The following is a 26,454-nucleotide window of genomic DNA, read 5'->3' as shown; positions in this document are numbered from 1 at the left end:
AGGCAGAGGGGAGAAGCAGGCTCCATGCAGGGAGCCCGACATGGGACTCGATCCCAGGTCTCTAGGATCAGGCCCTGGCTGAAGGCGGCGCTAAACCACTGAGCCACCTGGGCTACCCATTTCTCATATTGTGTTACGCTTTTTCTCATATATTGTGCCACACTATTTTTAAATGTGTATTTCTGCGATCTTTCAGTGTTTCTTCCATTCACATTGCTTGTATCTGCCTCACTTGAACAAACTTTCCTGAAATGCCGAGTTTTAGAAAGGGGATGATAAGAGCCTCAATAGTCTTGGGAATGGTCCTAAAGGAAGTGAAATAAACCCCATTTCGGGTTCTGCCAGCTGCTAAGCGCCCCGCTTTTAGCAGATTTCCTGGGTAAAGCTGTTAAGCAATGTTCAACAGATTCGTTACTTTTATATGCCCTCCCCTCCAGGCTCAGGCAAAGCAACGAGCTGGCAGAGCTGGGCGGACGGGCCCAGGGAAGTGTTACAGGCTGTACACTGAACGTGCCTACCGAGATGAAATGCTGACCACCAATGTGCCGGAAATCCAGAGGACCAACCTGGCAAGCACGGTGCTCTCGCTCAAGGTAGAGATCACTGTCTTGTTAGGATGGGCTGGTGGAACAGTTTAATCGTATGTCCATAGTAAAGGAGTGTCGGTTTTATGAACCTTGTTAAATACTTTAGTAACCTCATGGAACCAGTCCCTTTGAATGGAATGCAAATGGCTGTGATAACAGCTTCTCTGCTGTGGGGCTAGGGCTAAGTTGGCATGTCTACTGTGAGCACACGTTTTTTTTCTGACCATAATAACCAGCAGGATATTTGGTTATAAAAGATTTGGTTAGGGGCATTTTCTAAAAGGATATTAGAAAAATCTAATTCATGCCAAACCGTGGTCAGGCAGTCACACTTCCTTCAACCCTGATCTAATTCTCTTTTATAATGGAAGTGAAACCCCCAATCCAAAAAACGTTGCAAGGGAACTATCAGTACAGGTTTCAGACTGACCCTCAGGGGGGCTGGGTTTTCATTCTGAATCATTGCTCTTCCTCTCTAGGTCCCCAGTGAGGACCCTCATTCTCTTTTGGCAGGGGGAGCTGCATGAATAATTTCCCAGCTGATGGCATCCCCACCCCCTGACACTGATGCTGCCCTGGGGCCCTGGCACTCTCACTCTGCTGGTGCAGAGTGCTCTGTTATAATTTATTATTCATTCTCTGTAAGAGAGGCTAACACAGAGCTTCAGAAAAAAAATTCTGCTTTAGTCTTTGGAGTGAGAACAGAGAGGCATCTGTGGCTCAAACTTTTGCTCTGAGCTCTATGTCCTTGGCAAATTTATCTGCTCAACCGACTTTTCTATATTCTCCTTTCTAGAAGTGGGCTATTAATAGTATCTATTTTGAAAATAAATGAGATAATACAGGTAAAGGCCCTTGGCACAGTGCTCGCTGATTGCTAACATAATTCCTTGTAGTTATTATTCACACAATAAGCATTTATTGGACACCTGCTGTGTTTATAGTCACAATCACTTTAGGGAAAAGAAACAGAAGGCTTAAGTCCTACCACATCCCCCTTAAACATGCTTGGATAGTGCATCACTCATTTGTTTTTTCAATTCATCAAATTAGCCAACACACATATCAAATGCCGACTCTTTGCCCGGCATACAGCCTGCACGGTGTTACTGGTGTTTTGTGTCTGTGTATCTCACCATTGTGAACTCTCTGGGAGCCAGGCTATGTCTTAGTCATCTTCCTATCCCTGCCACCTGATGCGATATGAGGCACTTCCTCAATGCAAGGTAGAAATTATGTGTGCAAGAGATAGGACAAGCTGGTATGTTGTCCTTTTTAAAAAATATGGTAAAAGACACAACCTATTACTCTTGTAACCTTTTTAAGATGTACAGTTCAGCAGCAATAAGTACTTTCCCAATATTGTGCAGCCATCACCACCATCTATTTGTGGAACTTTGTCATCATTCCATAGAGAAACTCATTACATGGCGCCATCCTTTCTCTCCACCACCACCACCCCAGCCCCCATGACCATTATTCCACTTTCTGGTCTCTCTGAGCTTGATTTCCATACCAATGGAATCATGCAGTGTTTGTCCTTTTGTGTCTGGCCTATTTTGCCCAGCATCGTGTTTTCATAGTTCATTGTGTTATATAGCATGTGTTAGAATTTCATTCCTTTTTAAGGGTGAATAATACTCCTGGTGTGCATATACTGCATTTTGTCTATCCCTTCATCTGTTGATGGATATTTGGGTGGTTTCTGTCTTTTGGCTTTTGTGAATAATACTGCTATGAAAATTAGCGTACAAGTATCTGTGTCCCTCTTTTCAGTTCTCTTGGGCATATCTAGAAGTTGGAATTGTTGGGTCATATGGTGATGTATGTTTAACTTAACAAGAAGTCACCATTTAACATTGCCACTGGCATTGCATAAAGGTCCCTGTTTCTCCACATCCTGGCCAACCCTTGTTCTGTTCCTTTCCCTACTATAGCCATCCTAGTGGGTAGGCTATTATCTTGTGCTTTTGACTTGCATTTCCCTGATTTCCGTTGAGCATATTTTCATGTGCTTTTTGGCCATTTTTATCACTTATTGGGAGAAATGCCTCTTCACATCCTTTGCCCATTTTTGTTTACTTGTATTTATGTTTTTTTTTTTTTTAAAGATTTATTTGTTTACTCATGATAGAGAGAGAGAGAGAGGCAGAGACACAGGCAGAGGAAGAAGCAGACTCCATGCCAGGAGCCCTACGCGGGACTCGATCCCAGGACTCCAGGATCGCGCCATGGGCCAAAGGCAGGCGCCAAACCACTGAGCCACCCAGGGATCCCCGTTGTGTATTTTTTTAATGATTTATTTATTTAAGTAATCTCTACACCCAACGTGGGACTAGAACTCAACCTTGAGGTCAGAAGTTGCGAGGTCTTCCAACTAAGCCAGCCAGGTGTCCATTTGCCCATTTTTAAATTGTCATTTTTTCGTTGTTGAATTGTATCTGCATTTACTTTGAAGGCGCCATTTTTAAAGTTTCCTGAGAGAGTATATACTTTCTACCAGTCTGAGTTTTGTGTGACTCAGCCCTGGAGATGACTGCTAATCTTGTTGATGACTTCCTCCTTGTAATAGAAGAAATAGGAAAGAAATGGACAAGTACTCTCTCTCCATGTTAACACTAGCAGGGCTGACTGTCCAATCACATGCTTTCTTTCCTTCTGTTCTAGGCCATGGGCATCAATGACTTGCTGTCCTTTGACTTCATGGATGCCCCACCAATGGAAACCTTGATCACAGCCATGGAGCAGCTCTATACGCTGGGGGCCTTGGACGATGAGGGCCTGCTCACTCGTCTGGGCCGCAGGGTAGGAGCCAGACTGAATTTCATGTTTTTTTAGTCCCTGGCCAGCCTTCCATTCTCTTCTTCTGTGCACAATTAAACTCTGAGGCCCTCAGTAGGGGCCTACTCTACTTTGAGTAGAATTCTAGATGCCCGTTTTTATTTATTTATTTATTTATTTATTATTATTTTTTATTTTTTTATTTTTAGATGCCTGTTTTTAAACTGGGTTTTCCACTGTCGCTTAAAACTATTACAACTTTATAGGAAAACAGATTTTATCCATAGTCAGTTTTATTTCAGGATATATTATTGAGTCTAGCCTTAATTTTAAAAGATGTCTGCAAAATTCTCATCCACTCCTGGAGTAGTTAACATTCTTGGTCACATACATTTTGTTGACGTTGATTTGGGAAAATAAAAGACAACATTCTTGTGATAGAGACCAGCACTCACGTTGTTGTGCTCAGGTGAACCGTCCTGTGGTGTGTTACCCACTCTGCTCGGTGTCTGTCACTGACATACAGATGGGTCTTCTGAGGGCAGCAGCTGTAGTCTCCTCTTCTCCCTCTAGATGGCAGAATTTCCCCTGGAGCCAATGCTGTGCAAGATGCTGATCATGTCCGTGCACCTGGGCTGCAGTGAGGAGATGCTGACCATTGTGTCCATGTTGTCAGTGCAGAATGTCTTCTATAGGCCCAAGGTAAGGAGTTCAGACTTGTTCAGGTACAGGCGTGGCAAAGTTGGTAGAATCAGCCTCTTGCCACCGCAGTACTTCACATAACCACTCGACAGGGCCAGTTGGCAGTTCTCCGGAACTGCTAGGCTGTCACTTAGGAGCCACTGGACAGAGAGTGATCCTGTCCCACCTCTTGGCAGGATAAACAAGCCCTCGCAGATCAGAAGAAAGCCAAATTCCACCAGACCGAAGGGGACCACCTCACCCTGCTGGCCGTGTACAACTCCTGGAAGAACAACAAGTTCTCCAACCCATGGTGCTATGAGAACTTCATCCAGGCGCGCTCCCTGCGCCGGGCCCAGGATATTCGCAAGCAGATGTTAGGCATAATGGACAGGTAACGTCTGGTGACTGGCCCCATGTTTGAGTTGAGTCTGCCTGACTATCCTGTCTGTTCCTCTTTTGGTGTACCTGAGAGGTTATAGGCTTCTCTCATAAGCCTTTTCCGTCTTTGTTATAGCTCTCCCCAGGCAAGGGTGGAGCTGAGAGTGACTTCAGAAAGTTTCTAAGAAGTTTACGTATTAATAATAGAAAACTGCTTTGTTTATAAGCATCTGGAACATTACAGGTTGAATTGAATAAAATCTCTGGCTCTTCCTGCATCCATCCTGCCCACGATGGAGCTGCCCCTGTGGTACATTTAGGGCTGGGAGAGGGGAACCCCAGTCAGTCTCTGGGGACCTGAAGTGGGGGTGTGGGGTACCATCATTCTGGAAGATAGAACCTCTGAATGCAGAGGTGTCTCATATATTTATCCTCTCTCAATCTGTTCTGTTAGACACAAGCTGGATGTGGTCTCCTGTGGCAAGTCCACAGTGCGAGTGCAGAAGGCCATCTGCAGTGGATTCTTCCGAAACGCTGCCAAGAAAGACCCACAGGAGGGCTACCGGACACTGATCGACCAGCAGGTGGTCTACATTCACCCTTCCAGTGCTCTTTTCAACAGACAGCCCGAATGGTAGGTGGGCCGATTGAGGTCTGGGGGCAGTCGTGTACAGAAAGAACCTGTAACTCTCCTGGGCCTTAGCATTTGGGTCTTTGCCCAGCCCAGCACTTTCTCCTCCAACATTGCTTCCGTTTCTAGAGCAACAGAAGCCTGAAGTAGGCACAGTATCAGGCCCATTTGATAGAAATAAAGTCCTAGGGTTGGGAGCCAAGGAAGATCTTAGAGATTGTCTAGTGAGATGGTTTAAATGAGTTTTTTTTAAGTAGCACTTAAAAAAAATTGCAGTCTTACCCACTGTAACACTAAACTGATCTAAAAACCACACAGTGTTGTCATACTAGGAGGGGTTGGAGATGCAGAGCCTTGCTGGTTGGCCTTCCCCAGTGCCTGTGGCAGGCCCCAAAGCTCTTCTTTCAGAGCCCCAGAATTCTGTGGAGACAGCCTTAAAAACCACCCTCCCGGTCCACATAGGAAACCCAGATCCAGAGAAGGGGTGTTACTGGCTTCATGTCACTTAACTAGTTAGAATCAGGACTAGTTAGAACAAGGACTAGAATACATCCTGACAGCTTTCTTATAGTTAGAGGTGTGCAGACTCCTCAGTATGGGAGTGTGGCTCATGAACAGAGACTGCAGCCTCCTGAATGGTCACACAGGGGAGGTAAAGGGGTAAAGTGCAAGCTCCTGCGGCCCGCCAGGGACCATGGGGACTGTGAAGTGAGGCCTGCACAGGTGGCTTGAGCCTTATCTCTGTCCCCCCACCTAGGGTGGTGTACCATGAACTGGTGCTGACGACGAAGGAGTACATGCGTGAGGTCACCACTATTGACCCCAGGTGGCTTGTGGAGTTTGCTCCAGCCTTCTTCAAGGTCTCCGACCCGACCAAGCTAAGCAAGCAGAAGAAGCAGCAGCGTCTAGAACCCTTGTACAACCGGTATGAGGAGCCCAACGCTTGGAGAATATCCCGGGCCTTCCGACGGCGCTGAGAGGCGAGACTTATCTGCCTGCCTCTCTCCTGCAGTGGTGGCCTAGGGCCTGGACTCAACTCTTAGCAAGGAAAAGCTGGTCCTGGGGATACAGCTGTCCAGTGACTAAATATCTTCACTGGCCAATTTCTAAACTTGCTTCTTAACTTCTTCCCTGGTGGTAAAATAGAAACAGGGATTTACGCCTGGTTTGACCAGAACCCGCAGCTCTGACCCCATCAAGACACTGTGGCCAGCTGGGGCTCACAGCCAGTGTGGGAGTACAGGGCATTGTCTCCACGAGACGGACAACTCATGTAGCCCTAGGATGGGAAGAGTCGTGAGCATCTGAACCCAGATGTAGCGAGGGCCTGATGCCCTAGCTGGGACTCTGGAGAAGGGAGCCATGAAGCTCATTGACAGTTGGCCCCACCTCCTGCCTCTGTCCAGCCCCTGTGCTTTTGTTTAACCTCCTAGAAATATTTATTTTCCTACGGAAACATAAATGGTTTTCTGTGGCTGTTTCTTCTAACTGAAAGGTTAGGATATTGGCCTGGGCTCAGGGTGGGTGGGGAAATTGGTGGCTTTGGTGCACATGGTAGAGAGTCCCCTGTAATCAGAGCTCTGGGGCTCTTTGGTTTCGGGGGTGACACATAGGCCAGGCCTGCAGTCCTATCTGTTGACACCCGCGTGAGCCCAGCTCTGCCGCATGGCCCCATGATTAACCACATCCACTGCCCCTGTCTGGGCACTTGAGTGGTAACAGATGCAGCATATTGAATACAGAACGCTTTCCCTAGCTCCCTCCTCTGCATGCCACACAGTGCGTAGCATGCCCCTTTTTCCTTTTGAAATATGCAAGCAACGTCACAGCTTTTGTTTTTATTCCCCCCACCCCTGTCCCCAGGTCTTCAATGGGCATTCACAGAGGGGTTTTTTTTTTTTTTTTTTAAGATTTTACTTATTTATTCATGACAGACACACAGAGAGAGTGGCACAAACATAGGCAGAGGGAGAAGCAGGCTCCCTGCATGGAACCTGACGTGGGACTGGATCCTGGGTCTCCAGGATCATGCCCTCGGCTTAAGGTGGCGCTAAACTGCTGGGCCACCAGAGGGTTTTTGGTTTTATGGTCACAGCCTCTTGTCCCCCACCACAAACGGAAAACCTATGGAACCCCTCTCAGCCAGTTGGTGCTGCTATTGCCAAGTGAGTTTCTCATAGCATTCGGTTGGAGAATAGCCACCTCCCAGTGGCCCTCTCACAGTTCCTCAGGAAGTGCTCAACTCAAAAGAACACCAGACACATGCTGCCCGGCCAGGTTGTGAAGCCTCTGGAAAGTGGGTCTGGGTGTGGAGCTTGTGGAGAAGCCCCTGGGGGATTGGGCACATCAGATATAATGGTCTCCACTGCCTTTTTCGTCCCGACTCTAGTAAGTTCTGGAATGATATAAGTACTAGAGCTATGGAATGGTACACCAGATGCTAAGATTCTAGGACATTCTAGGATGTAATAGAATGTAGGCTGTCTTTGGGCAGCAAACTGACCACCCTAAAGACAGTTCAGAGGATCCAGCCCAGAGGAATAAAGGCCAGGACATCTGCTGACTGAGGTCCCTGCCTCTTCCTTTTTTTTTTTTTTTTTTTTTAATTTTTATTTATTTATTTATGATAGTCACAGAGAGAGAGAGAGAGAGGCAGAGACACAGGCAGAAGGAGAAGCAGGCTCCATGCACCGGGAGCCCGATGTGGGATTCGATCCCGGGTCTCCAGGATTGCACCCCGGGCCAAATGCAGGCGCCAAACCGCTGCGCCACCCAGGGATCCCCGGTCCCTGCCTCTTCCATGGGCTGATTTGTTCAAGTGTTCCTCAGGAAGCCAGGCCAGTAATTATGGGCAGGGGATCTTTGTGTGTTTACCTTTAAGGCCTTATCAGGAGAGAGAGGCAGGGGCCTACAGAGGAAACCCAAAGTAAAGCAGAGGCTGGGCACACAGCTCCCCAGTCTCCACTTCAGGGACAAACTCAAGGCTTGGCAGCCACCTGCCCCAGTTGAGTGACCAGCCCTGGAGGCATCGCCCTGTAGGAGGTTGTTAAGGCAGTGGGGTGGAGAGGTTTGGGATTTGAGCTGAGGTTGAGAAGAGTGAGAGACCGCAGGCCTAGTCATCTTTGGTGGATTAGTTGAGCAGAAAAAAGGACACTAGCTCTATGGGTGTTCCTTGAACATCTACCCCATGAGCTGGGGTCACTTCTCTGCGCTGTCTGTATGGCTAGGGTCTGACCTTGAGACTGTCCATCAGGAAACAGCATGTGGGCAGCATTATTGAGCCTGCTCAGAGGGAGAAAAGGCCCAGATTGGGAAGGAGGACTTGCCTGCTGCTCCCACACAATGGGGCCCTTGTTTCTCTTCCTTGAAACAATATTTCCCCGAGATTGAGTGACAGCCTAGGAGAGGATGTGGGTCTCCTGCAGAGAGCTGGAATCTTCTAGGCCACTCACCACAGCCCTGCAGGAGCCTCGCTCAGAAGTTTCCTGCCCCTGTACATGTGCTGAGTGTGCTTGTGTATGTGGGGGAACCATCCCAGCAGGGCTCGTGTAAACTCTCCAGCTGCATCAGGCTTCTCAGTCCAGGGTTCACCTTCATCCAGCCTGGAGCTTGACTGCCTCCTCCCAGTAGTGGCCCTCCAAGGTTAAGGATTTGAACAAAGAGCTGTGAGGAGTGGCGTGTTAAACACTTGAGAGGGTAGAGGTCACATGTCTCAAGCTGTGGATACTGCATCTCATCCAAATCTCTGTCACCCCTTTATGCAAGACTCAAGACCTCAGGGTTTCCACTGACTTCTCCAGCTTCCCACTGAGATAACCTGGCTTTAATGTGGAATTAAATTACGTATTTAAAACATTTATGTATTTTTAAAAAACATGTATATTTTCGAAAACTTGCATTTTAAAATGTTCTGTTCCTTGCTCTGAATTTTAAAAGTAGGTTGATGTTTTCAGTTTCTAAGAAAACAATGTTGCCTTTTATTTGTGGGTAGTGGTTGACAGGCATCCCTTCCTTTTGAAGGCTCGGACGCTAGGGATCCAAGCTGGTTGTCTTCATGAGGGCTGGGCCAGCGCAGCCTCTGCAGGGCTGGGCCAGCGCAGCCTCTGCAGGGCTGCGGTTCTGTTAAGTGGAGTGCATTTTCACCAGAGCCTTCCATCCTGCCCCTCACACCTGAATCCCTTGTCAGGTCTATTGTCTCCCTAGGTGTTAACTGCTTTCTCAACCTTGCCTTTCCCACTCATCCACAGAGAAGGGCCCCAGCATTTAAATCTGGGGAAGTAGCACATGTTTTTCTACTCTCCTTTCCCTGAAGATCCAGTGTCCTCTTCCTTCATTGGCCAGAACACAGGACTTGCTCCAGCCTCTCCCTGCACCCCCTTGCCCGGGTGCCTTCTCCCCCCCATTCTCCAGACCATCTCCATTATAAACACTTGTTCCCAGCTTCAGCAAAAACAGAATCCTGGAGTCCCAGCAGAAGGGGGGCAGGAGGGCAGCCCAGGTGGCTCAGCGGTTTAGCGGCCGCCTTCAGCCCAGGGTGTGATCCTGGAGTCCCACGTGGGCTCCCTGCATGGATCCTGCTTCTCCCTCTGCCTGTGTCTGTACCTCTCTGTCTCTCATGAATGAATAAATAAAGCCTTAAAAGGGGGGGGGGCAGGGCACACAGTTGGGGCGTACACGTAGGTAGCTCAGTCATGGGAACAGCAGCACAGAAACCACAGGCCAAACTCTGCCTGAGGGAGACTCAGAGGGCCTCAAAGCTCAGTAGCCAGTGGCCTGGGAGCACCAGAGGGGGAAAGAACAGGTATCACTGAACCCATTTTTCACAGGAAAAGTCAGAGGTTAACTGGCTTCCCAGATCCATCTGGGAAGTGTCAGGGCCAGACCCCAACCCTGGTCATCTGTCCCAAGGCCAAAGCTCTTTCTGAACCTCCAGGTCCTTCTCCCATGGTAGTAAAAAGGACACAGGACAACTAAGAGGAGAAGCAGGGGCCTTTATTGGGGTCTGGCAGATGAGGTGGAGGTGGAATCCTAGGCAGAGAAAAGGCAAAGGGCCCTAGAAGCAGGAACCCAGCCCACCTGGCCTCCACCCTGCAGCCCCTCCCCTGCCCCTGGCCCCTGACTCCAGCCTCCTGCCTCTCAGAACACGGAGCACCAAGAATGGACAAGCAGGACCCTCCAGGGCCACAGCTTGGAGCAGAGTGCAGGATGCAGGCTTCTGTCTGCCCACCATGGAGACTCTGGAAAGCTTAGTGCACCCCTTTCCACCATGATAAAGTGGAATCCTCCTTCTCTGTCACCCAGAACAGAGTGAACTCTTGTCCTCTGTGTTGGGGGAGAGGAGTGCGGCTTGGGCTTCTAAGCAGGGCCTGGGAAGAGGCTGGAGGCGACACCCCCAGAGGAGCTCCTGGACCCCACCTTTGCACTTGCAGTGTCTCCATTTTTCCTTCCCAACGACTCTGGTGAGCAGCTCAGAGTCTGGGCAGGGGCGACAGGTGGGCCAGTGGGGATCTGCTCCAAACACATCTGTGGGTTTCAGAGTGAGGGTTTCCCCAACACCAAATGCATCTATATGTACACAAGATAGCACCCACCCGTGGCAGGGGAGCAGCGGCCAGGCCTAGTAAGAGTAGCCACCCTTGGGGCCAAAGGGCTGGGTGGGGCCAGCTAGCTCTGGGAGGTAGGCAGGGCTCTCGTCCAAATGGGACAAAGGAACTGTGTCCTCCTCACTGACTGGCCGGTCAAACTCGGCCTTCAGGGCTGGACGCTGATTGTCCGGGAAAGCCAGAGAGAAGAGGGCCTCAGGCTCACACACAAACTTGTACACGTAGCGCTCGCCGGCCACCTGTGGGGAGAGAGGGGCTGGGTGGGCCTAGCTCGCCCTCCGGGTCAGCATGGGGTGGGGGACGGGGACGCAGCCCGGGCCAGGGTGGGGCAGATGGGGGGGGGGGCGGCGCAGTTCTCGTGCTCCCATCTCACTGCCTCCACGCTCAGGCCTTTCTGGTTACCGTGTGGCACTTTTTTGGGAGCAGGAAATCTTGTCCACTACTTCTCATTCCCTCTGACAAGTTCATTACCTGCTCCCACAGACTTGCTGGAAAATGCTCCCCTGCCCCCCTGAGGCCCCCATCCCTGGGCCCGCAGCCCCCCACCTTCTGCATGATGCCCTTCTCATAGTAGTATCGGAGCGAGCGGCTCAGCTTGTCGTAATTCATGGCCGGCCGGTTCTTCTGGATGCCCCAGAGCCTGGCGACCTGGAGATAGGACAGAGTTTTGGGACAGTGGTGCTAGCTTAGCAGGAAAAAATAGGGGCAGGGGAAGACAGGTCAGAAAGAGCACCTGAGATACTTGGAACAAATGGTGAGCTGGCCCTGCAGAGTAAGCAGCGGCCCAGAGACCCAGGTCTGAGAGGAATCACGTCCTGGGAAAGAACTCCGATGGGAAGGCATCTGCCACGACCCCAGGTGCTAGTGTCTCCAGGCCCCGGAGATGCGGGGAAGAGAGGTCGGACATCTGAGAGGCCTACCTCCTCAGGCTCGATTAGTTTGAACTCCATCCCCCGGCCAGTCCAGGCAATGAAGTGGGCGTTGGTTGGGTCATCCAGCAGGGCCACCAGGAACTGCCACAGCTGCAAAGCCCCCCGGCGCTGGTAGGGCGGTCCCTCTCTGAACGCCCCAACCCCTTCCTGCTTGATATCTCCTGGGGAATGCAGAAAACAGGACGTGTCAGTTTTGTGCCTTCTGGTCCCCTAAGCAAGCCCTTCTCTCCCCAGGGGTAACGGGATCCCAGGGCTGGGGGCAGGTGGAGGGACGTGACCACACAGAGGGCATGGCTACGACCCTGATCCTCTGATGAATAGTTCTTCTATTCTCTGACCTTCGAATTTCTCCGGGACGACGCAGACATCATCTGGGAATGGTCTCAGAGGTTTCTCGTAGCCATAACCTTGAGGAGGAGGTTGGGGGCCACTCAGACCTGGGGCAGGAAGCTCACTGCTATGAGCCCCCAGAGTCCAAAGGGATTTGTGGCCAGGAGACCCTCCCTGACAGCAGGACTCCCCCCTCCAGCCTGGAGGGCTCGGTAGAGAGGAGGGGGTGGCCTTACCCACGGTCCTGTCCCCTGGAGAGTGCCCAGAGAAACCCTCTGTGTGAAGGTACATTGACGCACACCCGGGGACATCTGGGACAGGAGGGAAGAAGAAAAGATGGGGTTGCAGGTGGCTGCTGTGGGGGTGGCAGTCCTGCCCACACTTAAGAACGTCTTCCTGCCAGCCTGCATTCCGGTTCTTTCCCCAGCTGCCTGCCAACCACCAAATCCCAAGGCAAGTTCACCCAGAGGGAGCGCGAGGCTGGAACCGCTCAGCTTGTTGGGCCAGAGGGCACGGGCCGCAGCAGCTGGCTGGGCAAAGCTGTTGCACAAGGCCCAGGATTCCAGGCAACAGCTGTTTCCTGTGAGTTTAGGGAGGGGTTGGGGGAAGGATGAACCTCCGGGGAAAGAGTTCAGTGTCCACGCCTAAGACTCCCTTGGAATGGGCTAACCTCCGGTCGGCAGGTCAGGTTCCTAGCCTCCTAGCTGCGGTGCACACACGTGTGTGTGCGTGTGTGCATGTGTGTAGGGAGGGAGAAACCGGAGGTTGGGGGCTGGAGGAAGAGCACACCAGAATGTATCTGTATTTGGGGAAGAGGCAGTGGGCACTGGGCCGTGAGTTTTCAGATCTGACACCAGGGCGCCTTCGCTCCCTTTTCATTCGGTTCCAAGGGACTAAAATAGCCGCACTCCACCTGGAGGGGCCGGGTCGGCGACGCTGCGCGTTCCAGTTCCAGCCCCTTCCCGCCCTACCCCCTCCACTCCCACCTATGAATGAGATGGTGAAACCCGACACCTCCGGGAGGAGGCGGGAGGGTGGGCTCATTCATGCCTCCATTTTGTGAATGGAATTCCTGACTCCATTGAGAGGAAGCCGAGGGGGGAGGGGGGAGTTCAAGGGCATGTAACCAGATCTCCTCCGGTCTACAGCCTTTGAAGGTCAGCAGCAAGAGCGTTTCCCTCCTCTTTCCTCCACCTCGCTGCCAGGCTTGGCTCAGTTTAGGGCCCGGGTAGGAGAGGCGCACCCCTGTGGTTCTCACTTGGAGGTGGGGGTGGGGGGTGGGGAGGGGGGGTTGTTGTTCACCGCTGCTGCCCCCAAAAGACTGGACATCAGGAATGGGAAATCTGAAAGCTCTAGCCAGCTCTGCGCCTAGTCTTATCTAAGTATTTTTTCTCACACAAGCCTGCAGATAAACTCAAATTTCAGGATGGTAACAATGTAACCGAAGCCAAGGTTTTCTGGGTCCCTCTACCCTCTGCACTTTAGGCTTTGAATTATAGCTGTTCTAGAATATGGCTGAGCACACCTCACTCCTGTCAACAGGAAGGTGGAACTAGAATTTAAAAAGCAGTCTTACTTCCAAACCCAGTTCCAAATCAGCCTGGAGGCTGGAACAGAATGTGGAACCGTGCATTCCAGTTGGAACCATGAGCCTGGCTTGTTTCAAGTTTGTGTTTCTCTTCATTCAAATCTGATATTTTTTAAAGCTTCTGTGGGGACTGGGATCAATGACATATCCTATTCATCTTTGTGTCCTCCAACTCCACAGGACTCATGCTCTTAGGCCAGCACTTGGGTCTCAGTAGGTAACACTAACCTCAAACACTTGCCAAAGAGAAAAAGGAAGAGATACCTCAACTTTCCTATTAAATCGCAAGATGCCTGAGGACACCCCCCCCCCCTTATCTGCTGAGTTTGCTAACGGAAAAACGACAATTCTGGGGCACTTGGGTGGCTCACTTGGTTATGTGTCTGCCTTTGGTTCAGGTCATGATCTCAGGGTCCTGGGATAGAGCCCACATTGGGCTCCCTGTTCAGTGAGGAGCCTGTTTCTCCCTCTCCCTCTGCCCCCTACTTGTGCTTGCTCTGTCTAGTGCTCTGTCTCTCTCTCTAATAAATAAATATTTTTTTTTAAAAGAAAGATGACAATTCTTTTGAATCTATGAAAAAAAGCCAAGTAGTTGGGTGGGTTGGATGTATGAACTGGTAAATGGGTAGGAACGTAAAAACCTTGTAGGGACTCATTCTCGATTTAATGGAATGGTTCATGTGATCACATGCCAGCCTCCCCAGCAATCCCACCAAAGATCCTCCAACCCCTTCTCCAGGAGCATTTCTTACCTGAGTCGTAGGCGAAGTCCGTCTGTTCCTGTTTGATCACCACCCCCGCCCCTGGGTACCTGTGCCCATTGGCTCCACCCTGGCCCACTGCTGGCTGGCCGGCCTGTTCGTACAGGGGATCAAGGTACTCCTGCTTGAAGCTCTGCTGGGGGTAGGGTGGGCAGGGCTCCGACAGCTGGTGTGGGTAAGGAGCTGTGAGGGGTTCCCGGCCCCCTCCCTGGGAGGATGTGAACGAGTGACAAATATCCAAGGGTTGCTGGAAGACAGAGCTGGATGTGGTCGGACAGAGAAAGAAGAGAAGATTAACTTAAGCCGTCCCTGTGCCCACCACTCCCAGGCTTGCAGAGTGGGCTCTGGTGTGTGCGTGTGCATGTGTGTGTGTGGGGGTGTCAACGTCCCTTCTTCCCTACCTCCCCTCACGCCAGGTCTCTTCAGGGACAGCTGGAGAACACTCAGGGATTGGGGAAGCACTGGGGAGACCTGGGCCCACAGGTTCTGTGGATGTCCTTACCTCTGCTCCCCAAGGTACCCATGGCCAGGGTGGGGCTGGGAGGTGCCAGAGGATCTCAGGAAACTCCGTTGTTCTGCCCGGGGGAAGGGCTGCAGGGGCGACTGTCCGGGGGCACCGGGGGCGGGGGACTTGATGGCGATTTGTCTAGGGGGGTCATAGGCACTGGAGTTGAGGGGGAGACGGGGGTGAGGGGGCAGAGAAGCTGGGCGAGCATCTTTGAACCTTTTATCCTCAGGGAAGGAAGAACAGAGCATGCAGGGAAGGGAACAGTAGGAGTGACAGGGCCCCAAAGGAACTTCTCCTTTCTGGTCAATCTGGAGAATGGTGGTGTAATCCTGAGAATGCCTCTCCCCAGCCCAGGGCAACTGGGCTGTGCTCTGTGGCAAGCAGGCCAGTGGCTTCCTCCCAGTGGAAGGCTCTACCCAGGCCTTCAACACACACCCCTTGAACCCACTGCTGTGGTCTCCCTCCCAAGCACTCAGAAGGAAACCTGAGCTGTGCGGCAACCTTACAGGGGCTCAGAAACCCTTTTCGCTGTCTAACTTGCGTCAAATTGCTGCTTTTACCCGTCCTTCCTCCTCCACTCTCCCCTCCCCCAGGGCGGGGCTGGGGCTCACCTGGCATAAAGGCACTGCTCTCCATGGTGGTAGGGGAGTGGCAGCTTCCTGCTGCAGGACAGGGCCGGGTCTGTGCGGGGGCTCTGGGGCTCCTTCTTGATCCTGGTGGTGGGGCTGTGGAAAGCTACTGCAGGGTGGGAGGAGGCAGAGCAAGGCCAGAGGGGGTCATGGAAGAGGCAAGGAGAGCTCCCTGCCACCTTCTGCTCTTTGAGGACCAGCTGGGTGATTCCCTGGGTCTCAGTTCTCAGAGACGCAGGTGCAGACGCTTTTAAGGACAGTTTGGCTATTTACACGACGTCTAGTTTTATGTCGGGCTAATGTCAATGTCCAATATTAACCAAAGAAACTGTCTAAAATTCCACATTTACTACAACCCCAACACCTCCCCCCCAACACCTTTGTAGGAGAGTGAGCACCTCCAGCCTAGGGTCTGTGGTTTTCCTGAATTTCCTGTATTTCCAGGAATTTCCTGGAAAGTTCCAAGGGACAGACATGTTTTCTTCTTGGGTACTCTAAAGAATCTTTCTTTTTCTGGTTCAGGTTGGATATTAGCCCACTTGCACGTCAGCGGACTAACATTAAGCACATGCTCCTAATTATCTGTGAAGAACATGGGTCTTTCCTGTGGCCCCTGCTGGGTCCACAAACCCCAGTCACCAGACCAGACGGAGCAGCAGAGCTGGTTCCCAGCGAGTGTGAGATTCCTTCTTACTACAGTGAGTCCAACACCAACGACTAACTGTTCAGTTATCTGCTGTTTTCCATTATTTGTGCCCTATTTCATTTCAATGGTGAAGACAGTTGAGAACTGAGGATCTAACATTTAAAGCAGGGTTTCTCAACAGTGCACTGAGGATCTTTGGGCCAGATCATTTTTGTGGTTGTTGGCGGGGGTGACTGTCCTGAGCATTATAGGGGGTTTATAGCATCTCTGGCCTCTACCCACTAAGTGCCTATAGCATCCTCTCAGTCCATTAAATGCCTATAGCATCCTCTCAGTGTGACAGACATTGTCACATGTTTCCTGGGAGGCAAAATTATCCCCTGCCCTTTAGTTTCATGAAAGTAACTTAGAAGGATAGAACTGGACCTTGCTGAACTGGTCCAAACCCCTCATTTCAGAAATCAGGAAATGAATTAAGTTTAAATAAATAAATAAAATAAAATAAAATAAAATAAAATAAAATAAAATAAAAATCAGGAAATGGAGGGCCAGGGAGAAGAAGCGTCCACTCGCAGGTGTGTCCACACAGAGAGGACGAGGCAGGCTCTGATTTGAACCAAGGTCTCCAGCTCCCCGGTGCTGGCTTGGCCTTGGGAGTCCAAACCCAAGAACCGGGAGCCCCGGTTCTTTCCCCCTTTTCTTTGGGAGAGAACAAGTTGATCTTTTGTGATTCTCTATCCTTATGACTCATTTCCTGCCCTCCCCCACTCCCCATTCCCTCTACCCAGGGCCCTCCACTCACAGTTTTCTGAATGGAAATCAGGAACAAAAGGCTCATCACTGTCCGGTACCTGGGCTGTGGAGAGAGGTCAGAGGTGAGTCTGGGTGGGGACCCTGGACAGCAGCCCCCGGGAGACACCGGTATTACAGCCCTGCAGATTAGCACCAGCCCAAAGGGAAAACTAGTTTTCCAAGGACCGAAAGCAACCCCACCCAGGTCCTAGCGCCCTCCATCTCAGGGCTCTGAAGACCCTCGAGGGAACACTTCCAAGTTCCCAGAACCTGTCTGAGCAGATTCCAGCATCTTTTCCTAGATGCTTTGTCTTTACTCTCTGTTTTCGGAAATGAAGGCAGCCCTGCCCCTCAGAATTCACAAAGCTCCCTCTCAGAGCTCCCAGCAGTCACATCTGGGATTGGCAGGAATGACAGTGACATCCTATGGACCTAGAATAACATAGGGAGGAGATTTTGAATGTAGGCTGGGCCTAGGAATCCGTGTTTTATACAACTTCCTGGGTGAAATCTAGAACACGGGAAAGAAGATGGAATGGAGAAAAGAGGGTGGCTCAAGGGAGGTGAATAGGATGACAGTAGGAGAGGAAGTGGCTAGGGACAGGGACAGGTCACCCTGCCTCATGTCTTCAGCATGTAGCTAGGAGAGAGGGGAGAGAGATTCCCAAACTTGGAGGTCTGAGAAACACTCCCAGGGCGCCAGAGGGGGCGGGGCTGGGTTTGGGGGTTAGGCTGGATTATCAGTTCATCCATGGCCTCCAACCTGGACATTCAGGCTTTATTTCTAGTGTTTTTCATGAAGAGGGGCATGTGCAGAGGGTGAGGGAGAAGCAAACACCCCACTGAGCAGGGAGCCCAACACAATGTAGGGCTCCGGCTGGATCCCAGGACCCTGAGATCACGACCTGAGACAAAGGCAGATGCTTAACCAACTGAGTCACCCAGGAGCCCCTTATTTCTAGTTCCTACCCTGCCCTCTCTAACTCCTTCAGGTGGGCATATAGCTAAGTATCTCCCCTGACTCCAGGAACTTTGGCCACTATTGCCCCTCTCTCAAGAATAGATCAAAGCAGGAATGGGAAGGGTAGACAGCAAGAACTTCGGGATAGTCCAGGAAGAGAGTGGCTTGAAGCCAAGGAGACTGATCTCAGAGTGGACAATGGGGAAACTGATGGATAAAACAACCAGAGTTGAGAAAGGCTGGTAAGCATGAAGGACACAAGGAGATGGCTGGGGAACACCTCCACTCCTAGCTCTGCACACACACACCCTAGCCTTGACAGGTTCCCCAGAGTCTCCAAAGTTTCTTCCTGCGATTTCAGCCAGAGCCTCTGTTGGAACTCCCTCCTTCCAGGCTCACCTCCTACAGTAGGTGCTGCACACAGCTGTCAGAGTGGTCTTTCTGTAAGAGAAGTCCACTCCCTTCTCTCCTTGCTTAAAGCACGAACCCCTAATTCTTCCTCTTGGCCGGCCTCTGAGGCCCCACATGGTCTGGCCTGCCTCTCCATGCCTTTCCTCTCCAGAGCTCTTGCTTCCTCTTCCCCACACTTTTGCCTGCCTGTTTTTCTGGCCACTTTGTCACTTCCACAGATGTCTTCTCTGACCACCCACACCAAAGTGGTCCCTCCTGGCTCCTATCTCAACCCATGTTTATTTTTGCCCTAGTATGTGTATTTTACCTGGATGCATCTTTTTTTTTTAAGATTTTATTTATTTATTCATAGAGACACACACAAAGAGAGAGAGAGAGAGAGAGAGAGGCAGAGACACAGACAGAGGGAGAAGCAGGCTCCATGCAGGGAGCCCAACGTGGGACTTGATCCTGGGTCTCCAGGATCACACCTCAGGCTGCAGGCGACGCTAAACCACTGCGCCACGGGGGCTGCCCTGGATGCATCTTTTTAAAAAATATTTTATTTATTTATTTGAGAGAGAGTGAGAGTGAGAGAATGAGGAAGGTGGAGAGGCGGAGGGAGAAGCAGAGTCCTCACTGAGCAGAGAGCCTTATGTGGGGCTCAGTCCCAGGACTCTGGGATCACAACGTGAGCCAAAGGCAGATGCTTAACTGACTGAACCACCCAGGCACCCTTGGATGCATCTTATTTATTTAAGCATCTTATTATTTTTTTTTATTTAAGCATCTTATTAATATGTTTTCATTTATGTGTTTGCTGTCTACCTTCTTTACATGAAAGTTAAGCTCCCTGAGGGCAGGGGCTTTATCTGTCTTGATTCCCTAGCACAAGGAAGCAGGGTCTACCTCCTGGCAGTCCTCTCTGGTGGACTTGGGAGCAAGAGTGAAAGAGATCCTAACCAATCAGCTCTTCCCTCTCCCTGGGGGCTTTCCCCCTCCCCACACACAGGGTCACCATAGAGCAGTTACTCCCTCCAGAGAAAGCACATCTCATGAGAGATACTTTAGGCTGTGATCAATTGCTTGGCAGGATTCTTCATCAACTTGCTTTGAATAACAGAGGTATCAAGTGCTTTAAATACACATTCATAGGTAGCTGACTTCTTGACAGAGGGATTGGACTTAGGGGTTTAAGAATCAGAAGCCACCAGCAGCTAAAGAACTCACGAAAAGTCAGCAGAAAACTATTCTAAAGTGATTGAAAAATGAGTAGGACACGAAGTTCCTTGGCAAATACACACAGGCAGCTCTGTTCAGGAGCACAACCAAAGCACAAAGGCAACCATTCCCAAACTGACCCAAATCAAGAATCCCTAGGATGTTGTTAAAAAGACACATTCCTGGGGCATCTGGCTGGCTCAGACAGTAGGTGGAACATATGACTCTTGATCTTCGGGTCATGAATTCGGGCCCCACACTGGGCATAGAATTTACTCAAATAGAACACACACGTTCCCAGTCCCCTGGGAAGACTCTCCTGGAAGAGTCTTATTCCATAAGCCTGGGTTGGGGCCCAGGTATCTGTACTTTTTTAACAAGCACCCTGTGTGGCTCTTAAGAAGAGGCAGGTTTGGGAGACACTGGATAAAGCAAAGGAGCAAAATCTGCTCAGGGGCACAAAGGCCAAACTCATCCCTGATGTGCCCTCTGACCCAGCCACAGGCGATACCCCCTAAGTTAGCAGGATGGGGGTGATGGGAGCAGGATGAGCAACATTTCCATTGCTGCTACCTAGGCAAGGAGGGTCCCGAGGGCAGGGGAGGTGTAGAACATGGGGGAGGCTGACGCATTCTAGGCCCCCTTTGGGGCTTCATTAACCGCCAGTTTCCATTGAGGTAATGGGCTGGGGGCATCTCCTGCTGGCGTCACAGGCCAGTCATAGGCCAGTTCACATGATGCTACAGAGCCCTAGGGGTCAGCTTCCCTTTCTTCCCACCTAAGGCCTGAAAGTCTGACCAGAACCCGCACACCCCAGCAGTCCCAGAGGAGGCTATCCCCAGCACACAGATCATACCCTGTAAGAGGGTCCATCCTCTTCCCAGGGCCAGGAGAAGTCAGCCAAGACAAAAATGGGCTGTGGTGTGAACTCCAGTCACTGCTTGGCTCCTCCCCAGAACACACTGGCTTCTCAAACCAAAGGGACAGGATAGGGCCTCACTCAGAGACTGCCAACAAGAATAGAGATGGGAACAGTAACACCAAGCCCCAAGTTCCTGGAGAGCAGGAGAGTTTCTAATTACCATGTTCGGTCTTGAGAATATGCCACTCTATTTATTTGTTGACTTGGCTAAGTTCTGGCTGCCAAGCTAGTGTGCCAGGGTCTGCCCCCCCCACCCCACCCCGACTCCATCCTGGCACTGAGGTGGAGCTTATCTGCCTGGGGACATGGCAGATGATTTAGGAGATGGGGAAAGGGCCACACCAGCATAATGCTCAGAGAGAGCATTTTAGGGAGCCTCCCAAGCTGGGCTCCAAAAAAAAAAAACGAGAGGTTAAAACAGCCAAGCAGCTAAGCCCACCCCAGGCTGGCCATCTATCTACACCATATATGCCCCATCACCTTCTCCCCTTCCTGGGGTCCAATCACAGGGTGAAGGGGCCTCTTTAGGAGTCCACTGGAAGCGGCGGGGGAGGTATTCTCCAGAGCTTCTGCTCCATTGTGTCACCACTGGCCTTGTCTCTCACCCTTACCCTGCCCCCACCCTGGCAGCCTCTGTACTGGAAGGAACCAGTTCTCTATCTATGGAGGGACATTTGTCCCCAAGAGCCTTCTGGAAGGGGAGGAGACAGAAAGATGTAGAAGGAGGCATTGTAGCTAGGAAAAACTGGGGGAGGGGATTAACCCCATCTCGTCCCACAGACATGCTGAGGCACCAGCGTGCATACACACGGATCCACACACACCCTACTTGCTTTTTACTCTATGGCAGCACACGGGTAAAACATATCTTCCGTGAACACCCTTCACACACCAGCTCTCTCTTTGGACTTGTAGATGTGATGGGGGTGGGGTGGGGGAGACCAAAGGGCAAAGGGACTGGAGACCTTGGAGGAAGATTTGGGAGCAGTAAACCTTCTGAAAGGGGGAACACAGACCCACTCCTTTAAGAATCTCATAAAACCTATGGATCTTCTCTTCCTCAAAAAAAACCACATTCCTTTGTGTATGGTGCACCCCTAACAATTTCCACACAATATCGGAGGGTGGGCACAAGGACCCCTGCAACCTACCCACAGAGCTTCTGTGAATCCAGACTCTACCTTATAGACCCCAGACTCATACAAAGGACATACATGGCCCAGACTCAATGTTCCTTACTACCAAATAGATCAAAGTCATTGTCCCTGAGGGTTCCCATGGGCTCCCAACAAGCCAGGAAAGGAACCTTAGACCAGAAGAAGCAGCACATTTTTGACTCTAACCAGACACAGCTTGAGCTCAGCCGGCCTGAGCCCCGGTCTCCCTACAGCAGATTGATCCTTTCTGTAGCAACTCAACAGATCCCAGGCACCCGAGACAGACACACCCTCTTAGCCTTATTTATACCCACCCCCCAACTATTTAGAAAAACCTCAAACCCAAAGATGTCTAAGCTGTCTACAACGCCCCACCGACACTCACCCCTAAATAAGTCTAGGCACCAGACTGAACCCACAACCCCATCCTTGTGGATCCAAACTGGCACCTCCCAAATTCTTCACAGCCCCACCCACACTACAAGAATCCACTGCTTCTCTCCAAACTGGGGCTTTTAAAAAGATAAAAATCAAACCTGCGGTGGGGAGGTTGGGTTCCGGCCCCCATTCCTCCTGATGCACCCCACCACTGGCAAGTTTCCAAAAGAACTAGTCCCCTCCCCACCACCCCAAAGCTCCCTCTGGGCCGTGGGGATCACTGACCTGGTGGGAAGAGGCAGGAGAGGAGGCTGGGGTGGTGCTGGGATGGTGCAGGGGGACAGGGCCCCGGCAGCTGCATCTGTCTCCGCAGAGAGAGTGAGAAGGAGCGAGTGGCCTCAGCATCCCCCTCTCAGGCCTGGCCATCCATCGCCAGCTGGGAACCTGAGCTGCTCCCTCAGAAGGAAGGAGAGGGAACCAAGGAGATCCCCACCCCCACCTCCCCACCCACTGGATTTAAATGTACAGGGACTCCCAGGGCAGCAGCATGAAACACACACACACAGACACACACACTTGCCCTCACACCCCTCACACTGACACATGCGGATAGACACACGTACAATCTCCAGACCCCCACCGCCAAGGGGTGGGGCTTCCAAGGTGGAGAGAACGTTTTTCCCCCCTTCCCATTCCAGACCCAGGCAAAAATGGACCAGCTGCTGCCAACATGCCAACCTCAGCCCACCCCTACATCACAGTCCTGGGAGCTGCCCACTGCGGGGAGCACAGGGACCCTCCGCTGACAGACAAGAAGCCTGGCAAGCCGGAGAGAAATCAGGCATTGGGAAAGGAAGTCTTTGAGAGACCGTGGAAATTGACACCTCTACGTTCTTCAGCTCCAGCCCGGGTCCGGAGCCTCGGGAGGAGGATGGGCAGACTGGGCATATACTCTGTACCTAACTCAGAGCTGGACACCCAGGGCTTGCAGAGTCGGGGAAGGTGTGTGTAATACCCCCCGGATCCCCAGATCCCTCCGGCACCCATATAGCCAGCCATTTGGTCATGAATTTCACAACATGTCTTGAGCTTTTGCTCTATGCTAAATAGTCATTCTGCTTACATACATATTTTGGGGTTACCACGGTAGTCAAGACAGATGGTCTTGCTCTAAGGATCTAGTCAGGGGTCTTTGCCTTCTACCTCCTGCTTTTAAATTTTAAAGATGGTTCCAGAGGAGCTGGGTTTGAGCTTAAAAAAATGACCAATGAACCCAGGTGGAGGGATATCCTTTAGGGAAATCCTAAAGAAAAGGCCTTAGAAGGGGGTTCCTAGTATAGTGGTTTCTAGGTTTTCATAGTGTTTAAATAAAGGGATCCTAAGATGGGGGTATTAACCCTTCCCTCGCAGACTGTCTAAACATAAGCCTTCTACCTGCCACCCCACCAGCGACACCCTGAGGCCCCACCAAAACGCACCAAGGGATCCAACCAGAAGACCCTCAGAACACAGCTCCCTATCCAGAGGAGGCCCCGCTCCAGACTCCACCTCAGCCAGCTCAGGGCTAACCCCCCAGCAGATACCCTAAGCCAAAGTAGGGGGAATTTGCCTGGGGCAGAGGTATTCAGGAGAGAAGGAGGGAGGATCACTTGCCATCAGAATTACAATCAAGGCTATGTGGGGGGGCGAGGGGTGAGCCCAGGGCCCTCTCTGCCAAAGCGCTGCAAAAAAGAATTATTTACACTTTTGTTGTGCTTTTGGCTCAGACAGTAAATTGTTTAGCCCTGGGGGTTGAGAAGAAGAGAAACCAAGGGGGTGAAAATCAATGTTTTGGCAGCTCCTGAAGATAGGTTACAAATTAATTGCTCTTTCTCCTCATCCTCCTGTCCCTTATCCGCCCCCCTCCCCACCCCAACACACCAACACACACCTCGGCCTGGCGGCTGCAGCCAAACAAACTTTGCAAATGAAAATTTCAACCAGGAAAACGGGCCTGGGGCCAAGTTCCATTCAAATAAGCAAATACCCCACACAATGGTCTGATTCATCCCCAGGCCTAGTTACACAAGCCTGGCTCAGGGCAGAGAAAATAAATATCAATATAAGTGTCCACATTGGGCGCTGGGGAGAGAGGGGAGTAAGGGGGCTGGGAGGGGGGTCCTTGGAGAGCTCCTTTGGGCAGAGACTGAGAAGTGGGTTAGGTTGGAACATCAGGGGTAGAGAGCATCCCCCACCCCAATAACAGAAAAGGTCACAAAACTACTCACCTTCAGCGAGCCACGTCTCCTGGAAGTGACTGAGATCCTGGAAGAGATCTGAGGAGTGAATAATGGAACTGGAGGTGAGATGAAGGAGATGGTGAGAGGGAGGGAGCCCTAGAGAGCCGGGTGACCCTCCCACACACACTCCTTGAGGGTAGGGGCCCAAGAATAATCAAGAGTCCCTTGGAGGGGAGTCTTTTGGGGAACAGGGCGGTGGCTCCAGGATCGGCCCTCGGGGTGTGTGAAGTGAGGAGGGTCACGGTTTGTCTCTCCGGCTCTTTAGCTCTTTACCTTCAGAGTCGGGGGGCGGCAGGGAGCCCGGGTCCATGAGCTTCCCCTGCGGGACCATCAGCGCTTCGCGCAAGCTCCCATTTCCGGGCGATTTCTGCGGGGAAGGGGAAGAATGCCCCCGAGTCACCCTGAGGCCCCCGGCCTGGGGGGCGGGGCTGGGGTCCCGGGGTGACACAGGGGCCGGGCAGCGCTGGGCCCCGTTGGGGCCGCAGGGCAGGGCTGGGGGGGGCGGGGTGCAGGGCGGGGGCGGGCGTGGAGGCCGGCGCGGAGCTCACGCTGCAGAAGGTGTAGGGCACTTGCTGGTCCAAGTATCCGCCTTTCATCCTCCGCTCCATCCGGCCGCTCCCTCCGGCCGCACCGCCCGGGCCCCGCGCGGGGGCAGAGACCTGGGGAGGGGGGGCTGCGTTCGCACACCGTCCAGGGAAGGCAGCGGGGTGGGGGCGGGTAAGGGCAGCGGGGAGGGGCAGTCCCGGGGCTCCGGGTCCGACAGCAAAACTTCTCCGACTCACTCAGGCGCTGGGGAGGTTTCCGCCTGCCGAGCTGAGCGCCGTCACCACTCCCCTCCCGCCAAAGGAGGTCCCACCTGCTCCTGGGCGCCGGGCTCGCCGATTCGGCTGCTTTCTGCAGCCCTGCTCTGCCCAGGCTCGGTTACATAAGACGTGTGTGTGTGTGTGTGTGTGTGTGTGTGTGTGTGCGTGTGTGTGTGTGTGCGCTCGCGCGCGGAGGAGCGGGTAAGGCGCGCACCATTCGCACGCCCACAACTCCCGCGCCCCCTCCAACCCCGAATCCCAGCGCCTCCCACAACCCCCCCCCGCCCGCCCTAGAATCTGCGGAGGCGGCGGTTGGAGAGCGCAGCGTGTGTCGGCGGCGAGGCGAGGAGTCACCGACGCTCTCCCTCCCTCCCCCTCCCGCAGCCTCACCTGAGGCCGGGGCGTCTGAGCTGGAGCGGCGGGGGGTCGCGAGCTGGCCCCGGGGCCTCACCGAGGGCCGCGGGGCTAGGCCGGAGCGAGGCGGCCCCGGCCCCGGGTCCCCCGCGCACCGGCTTGTTTTCCGGGCGCCGCCGACAGTTGTGAGCCCGGGGGAGCCGCTGATTGGTGCATTTCCTTGCCTCCCTCGGCTCCCTTACCTCCCCCCCACCACCCCGTTCCCTTTGTTTCATTGACTTTTGTGAATGAAACCCTAGGGCCGGGCACGCCCGCCAATCCGGAGACTCGCCCGACCGGGCCGTGGGGGGGCGGAGTTTCCCAGAGGCGGGGGCCAATCAGAACGCAGGGGCTGGCTCCGGGCTTCATTCACGGCTCGGGCTCCCATTCATAAAAAAATAAACTCCTCCGCGGCCGGAGTTCATTCATAAAGAGCTGAGAGAAAAGGAGCGAAGCCGAGGGCCCGACGGCTTCCTCGCGGGGCTCCGCGGTGTCCCTGTGTGAAGCTCGGCGAGCTCCTCGGGCTGGCCCGGCTGCGTCTGCACACGTCTCTGCATCTGCGTGTACGTGGGAGTGTGAACATGTCTGTGTGTGCGCCCTGCGGGGAGGCGAGCGGACTTGTGCCCAGAGGAACAATAATAACTAGCATTTATGAAGCGCTCCGCTTCCACGTGCTCATTTCATTCCCATAACCTGGCGAAGTGATTCTATTGTTTCCATTTTACAGAGATTGAGAAGGAAAACTCAGGGAAGGGTGGTGACTTGGCTGCGGTAACTCAGCGCAGCTGGGGTTTACAGCCCCCAATCTCCCACATTCCCCCGTCCAGCCCTTTGAGGCCACAGCTAAATGAATTAAGGCTTTGTGACAACAACTGATACACAGTAGGCCCTCAATAAATGTAAGTTAGCACGGAATCCAGGCTTTTCCTCAAGGGTCTGCTCTGCGGAGCTGTTCTGTGACCCACTTTCTGTTGATTGCCGCAGAAACCGGAGGGCCCCGCGTGGACCTCTGAAAGTGCAATTCCCGCTCAGCCATCTTTCCTCTTAATCTTCAGAGCAAACATAGGATCTTAGGGAGAAAAGCCCCAAGGCATCTGATG

General features: G+C 52.4%; 2 protein-coding genes across 6 annotated transcripts in view; one reads left to right on the top strand and one right to left on the bottom strand.

Annotated features, from left to right (window-relative positions):
• Positions 1 to 6,541, top strand: part of DHX8 (DEAH-box helicase 8) — a 31,698-nt gene extending 25,157 nt beyond the window's left edge. Inside the window, exons 18-23 of the mRNA XM_041726704.1 lie at positions 438 to 593; positions 3,255 to 3,392; positions 3,942 to 4,070; positions 4,247 to 4,443; positions 4,885 to 5,064; positions 5,819 to 6,541. Coding sequence (XP_041582638.1) covers positions 438 to 593; positions 3,255 to 3,392; positions 3,942 to 4,070; positions 4,247 to 4,443; positions 4,885 to 5,064; positions 5,819 to 6,038 — 1,020 coding nt within the window. The 3' untranslated portion in view covers positions 6,039 to 6,541. The remainder of the gene's footprint in view (positions 1 to 437; positions 594 to 3,254; positions 3,393 to 3,941; positions 4,071 to 4,246; positions 4,444 to 4,884; positions 5,065 to 5,818) is intronic.
• A 3,511-nt stretch (positions 6,542 to 10,052) lies between these two features.
• Positions 10,053 to 25,544, bottom strand: ETV4 (ETS variant transcription factor 4). Of its 5 annotated transcripts, none has more exons than XM_041727172.1 (13): positions 25,352 to 25,544; positions 24,707 to 24,817; positions 24,432 to 24,525; positions 24,147 to 24,194; positions 16,861 to 16,914; positions 15,395 to 15,521; positions 14,778 to 14,939; positions 14,267 to 14,535; positions 12,163 to 12,237; positions 11,935 to 12,003; positions 11,585 to 11,757; positions 11,211 to 11,312; positions 10,053 to 10,903 (listed from the first exon to the last, which is right to left on the bottom strand). In XM_041727172.1, the coding sequence occupies exons 2-13, from the start codon at positions 24,764 to 24,766 to the stop codon at positions 10,679 to 10,681; spliced, it is 1,458 nt and encodes a 485-aa protein (XP_041583106.1). In that variant the 5' UTR covers positions 24,767 to 24,817; positions 25,352 to 25,544; the 3' UTR covers positions 10,053 to 10,678. The 5 variants fall into 5 exon arrangements, with proteins under 5 accessions (XP_041583106.1, XP_041583108.1, XP_041583107.1 ...); XM_041727174.1 differs by having other exon boundaries at positions 14,778 to 14,921; XM_041727173.1 differs by lacking the exon at positions 25,352 to 25,544 and adding an exon at positions 24,941 to 25,215.
• Between the last annotated feature and the right edge of the window lie 910 nt (positions 25,545 to 26,454).

This window comes from Vulpes lagopus, chromosome 12 (genome assembly GCF_018345385.1).
Source record: "Vulpes lagopus strain Blue_001 chromosome 12, ASM1834538v1, whole genome shotgun sequence".
NCBI lineage: Eukaryota > Metazoa > Chordata > Mammalia > Carnivora > Canidae > Vulpes > Vulpes lagopus.
The sequence above is the reverse complement of the archived record's forward strand: the minus strand, read 5'-3'. Positions and strand labels throughout refer to the sequence as shown.

Excerpts from the sequence above, each read along its gene's own strand:
- ETV4 (XM_041727172.1), bottom strand. The coding sequence starts at position 24,766 with ATGGAGCGGAGGATGAAAGGCGGATACTTGGACCAGCAAGTGCCCTAC. Across the intron at positions 14,940-15,394 it reads GAGCAGTGCCTTTATGCCAG|TGCCTATGACCCCCCTAGAC; the intron begins GTGAGCCCCAGC and ends CCTCAACTCCAG. Across the intron at positions 14,536-14,777 it reads GGGTACCTTGGGGAGCAGAG|CTCTGTCTTCCAGCAACCCT; the intron begins GTAAGGACATCC and ends GACCACATCCAG.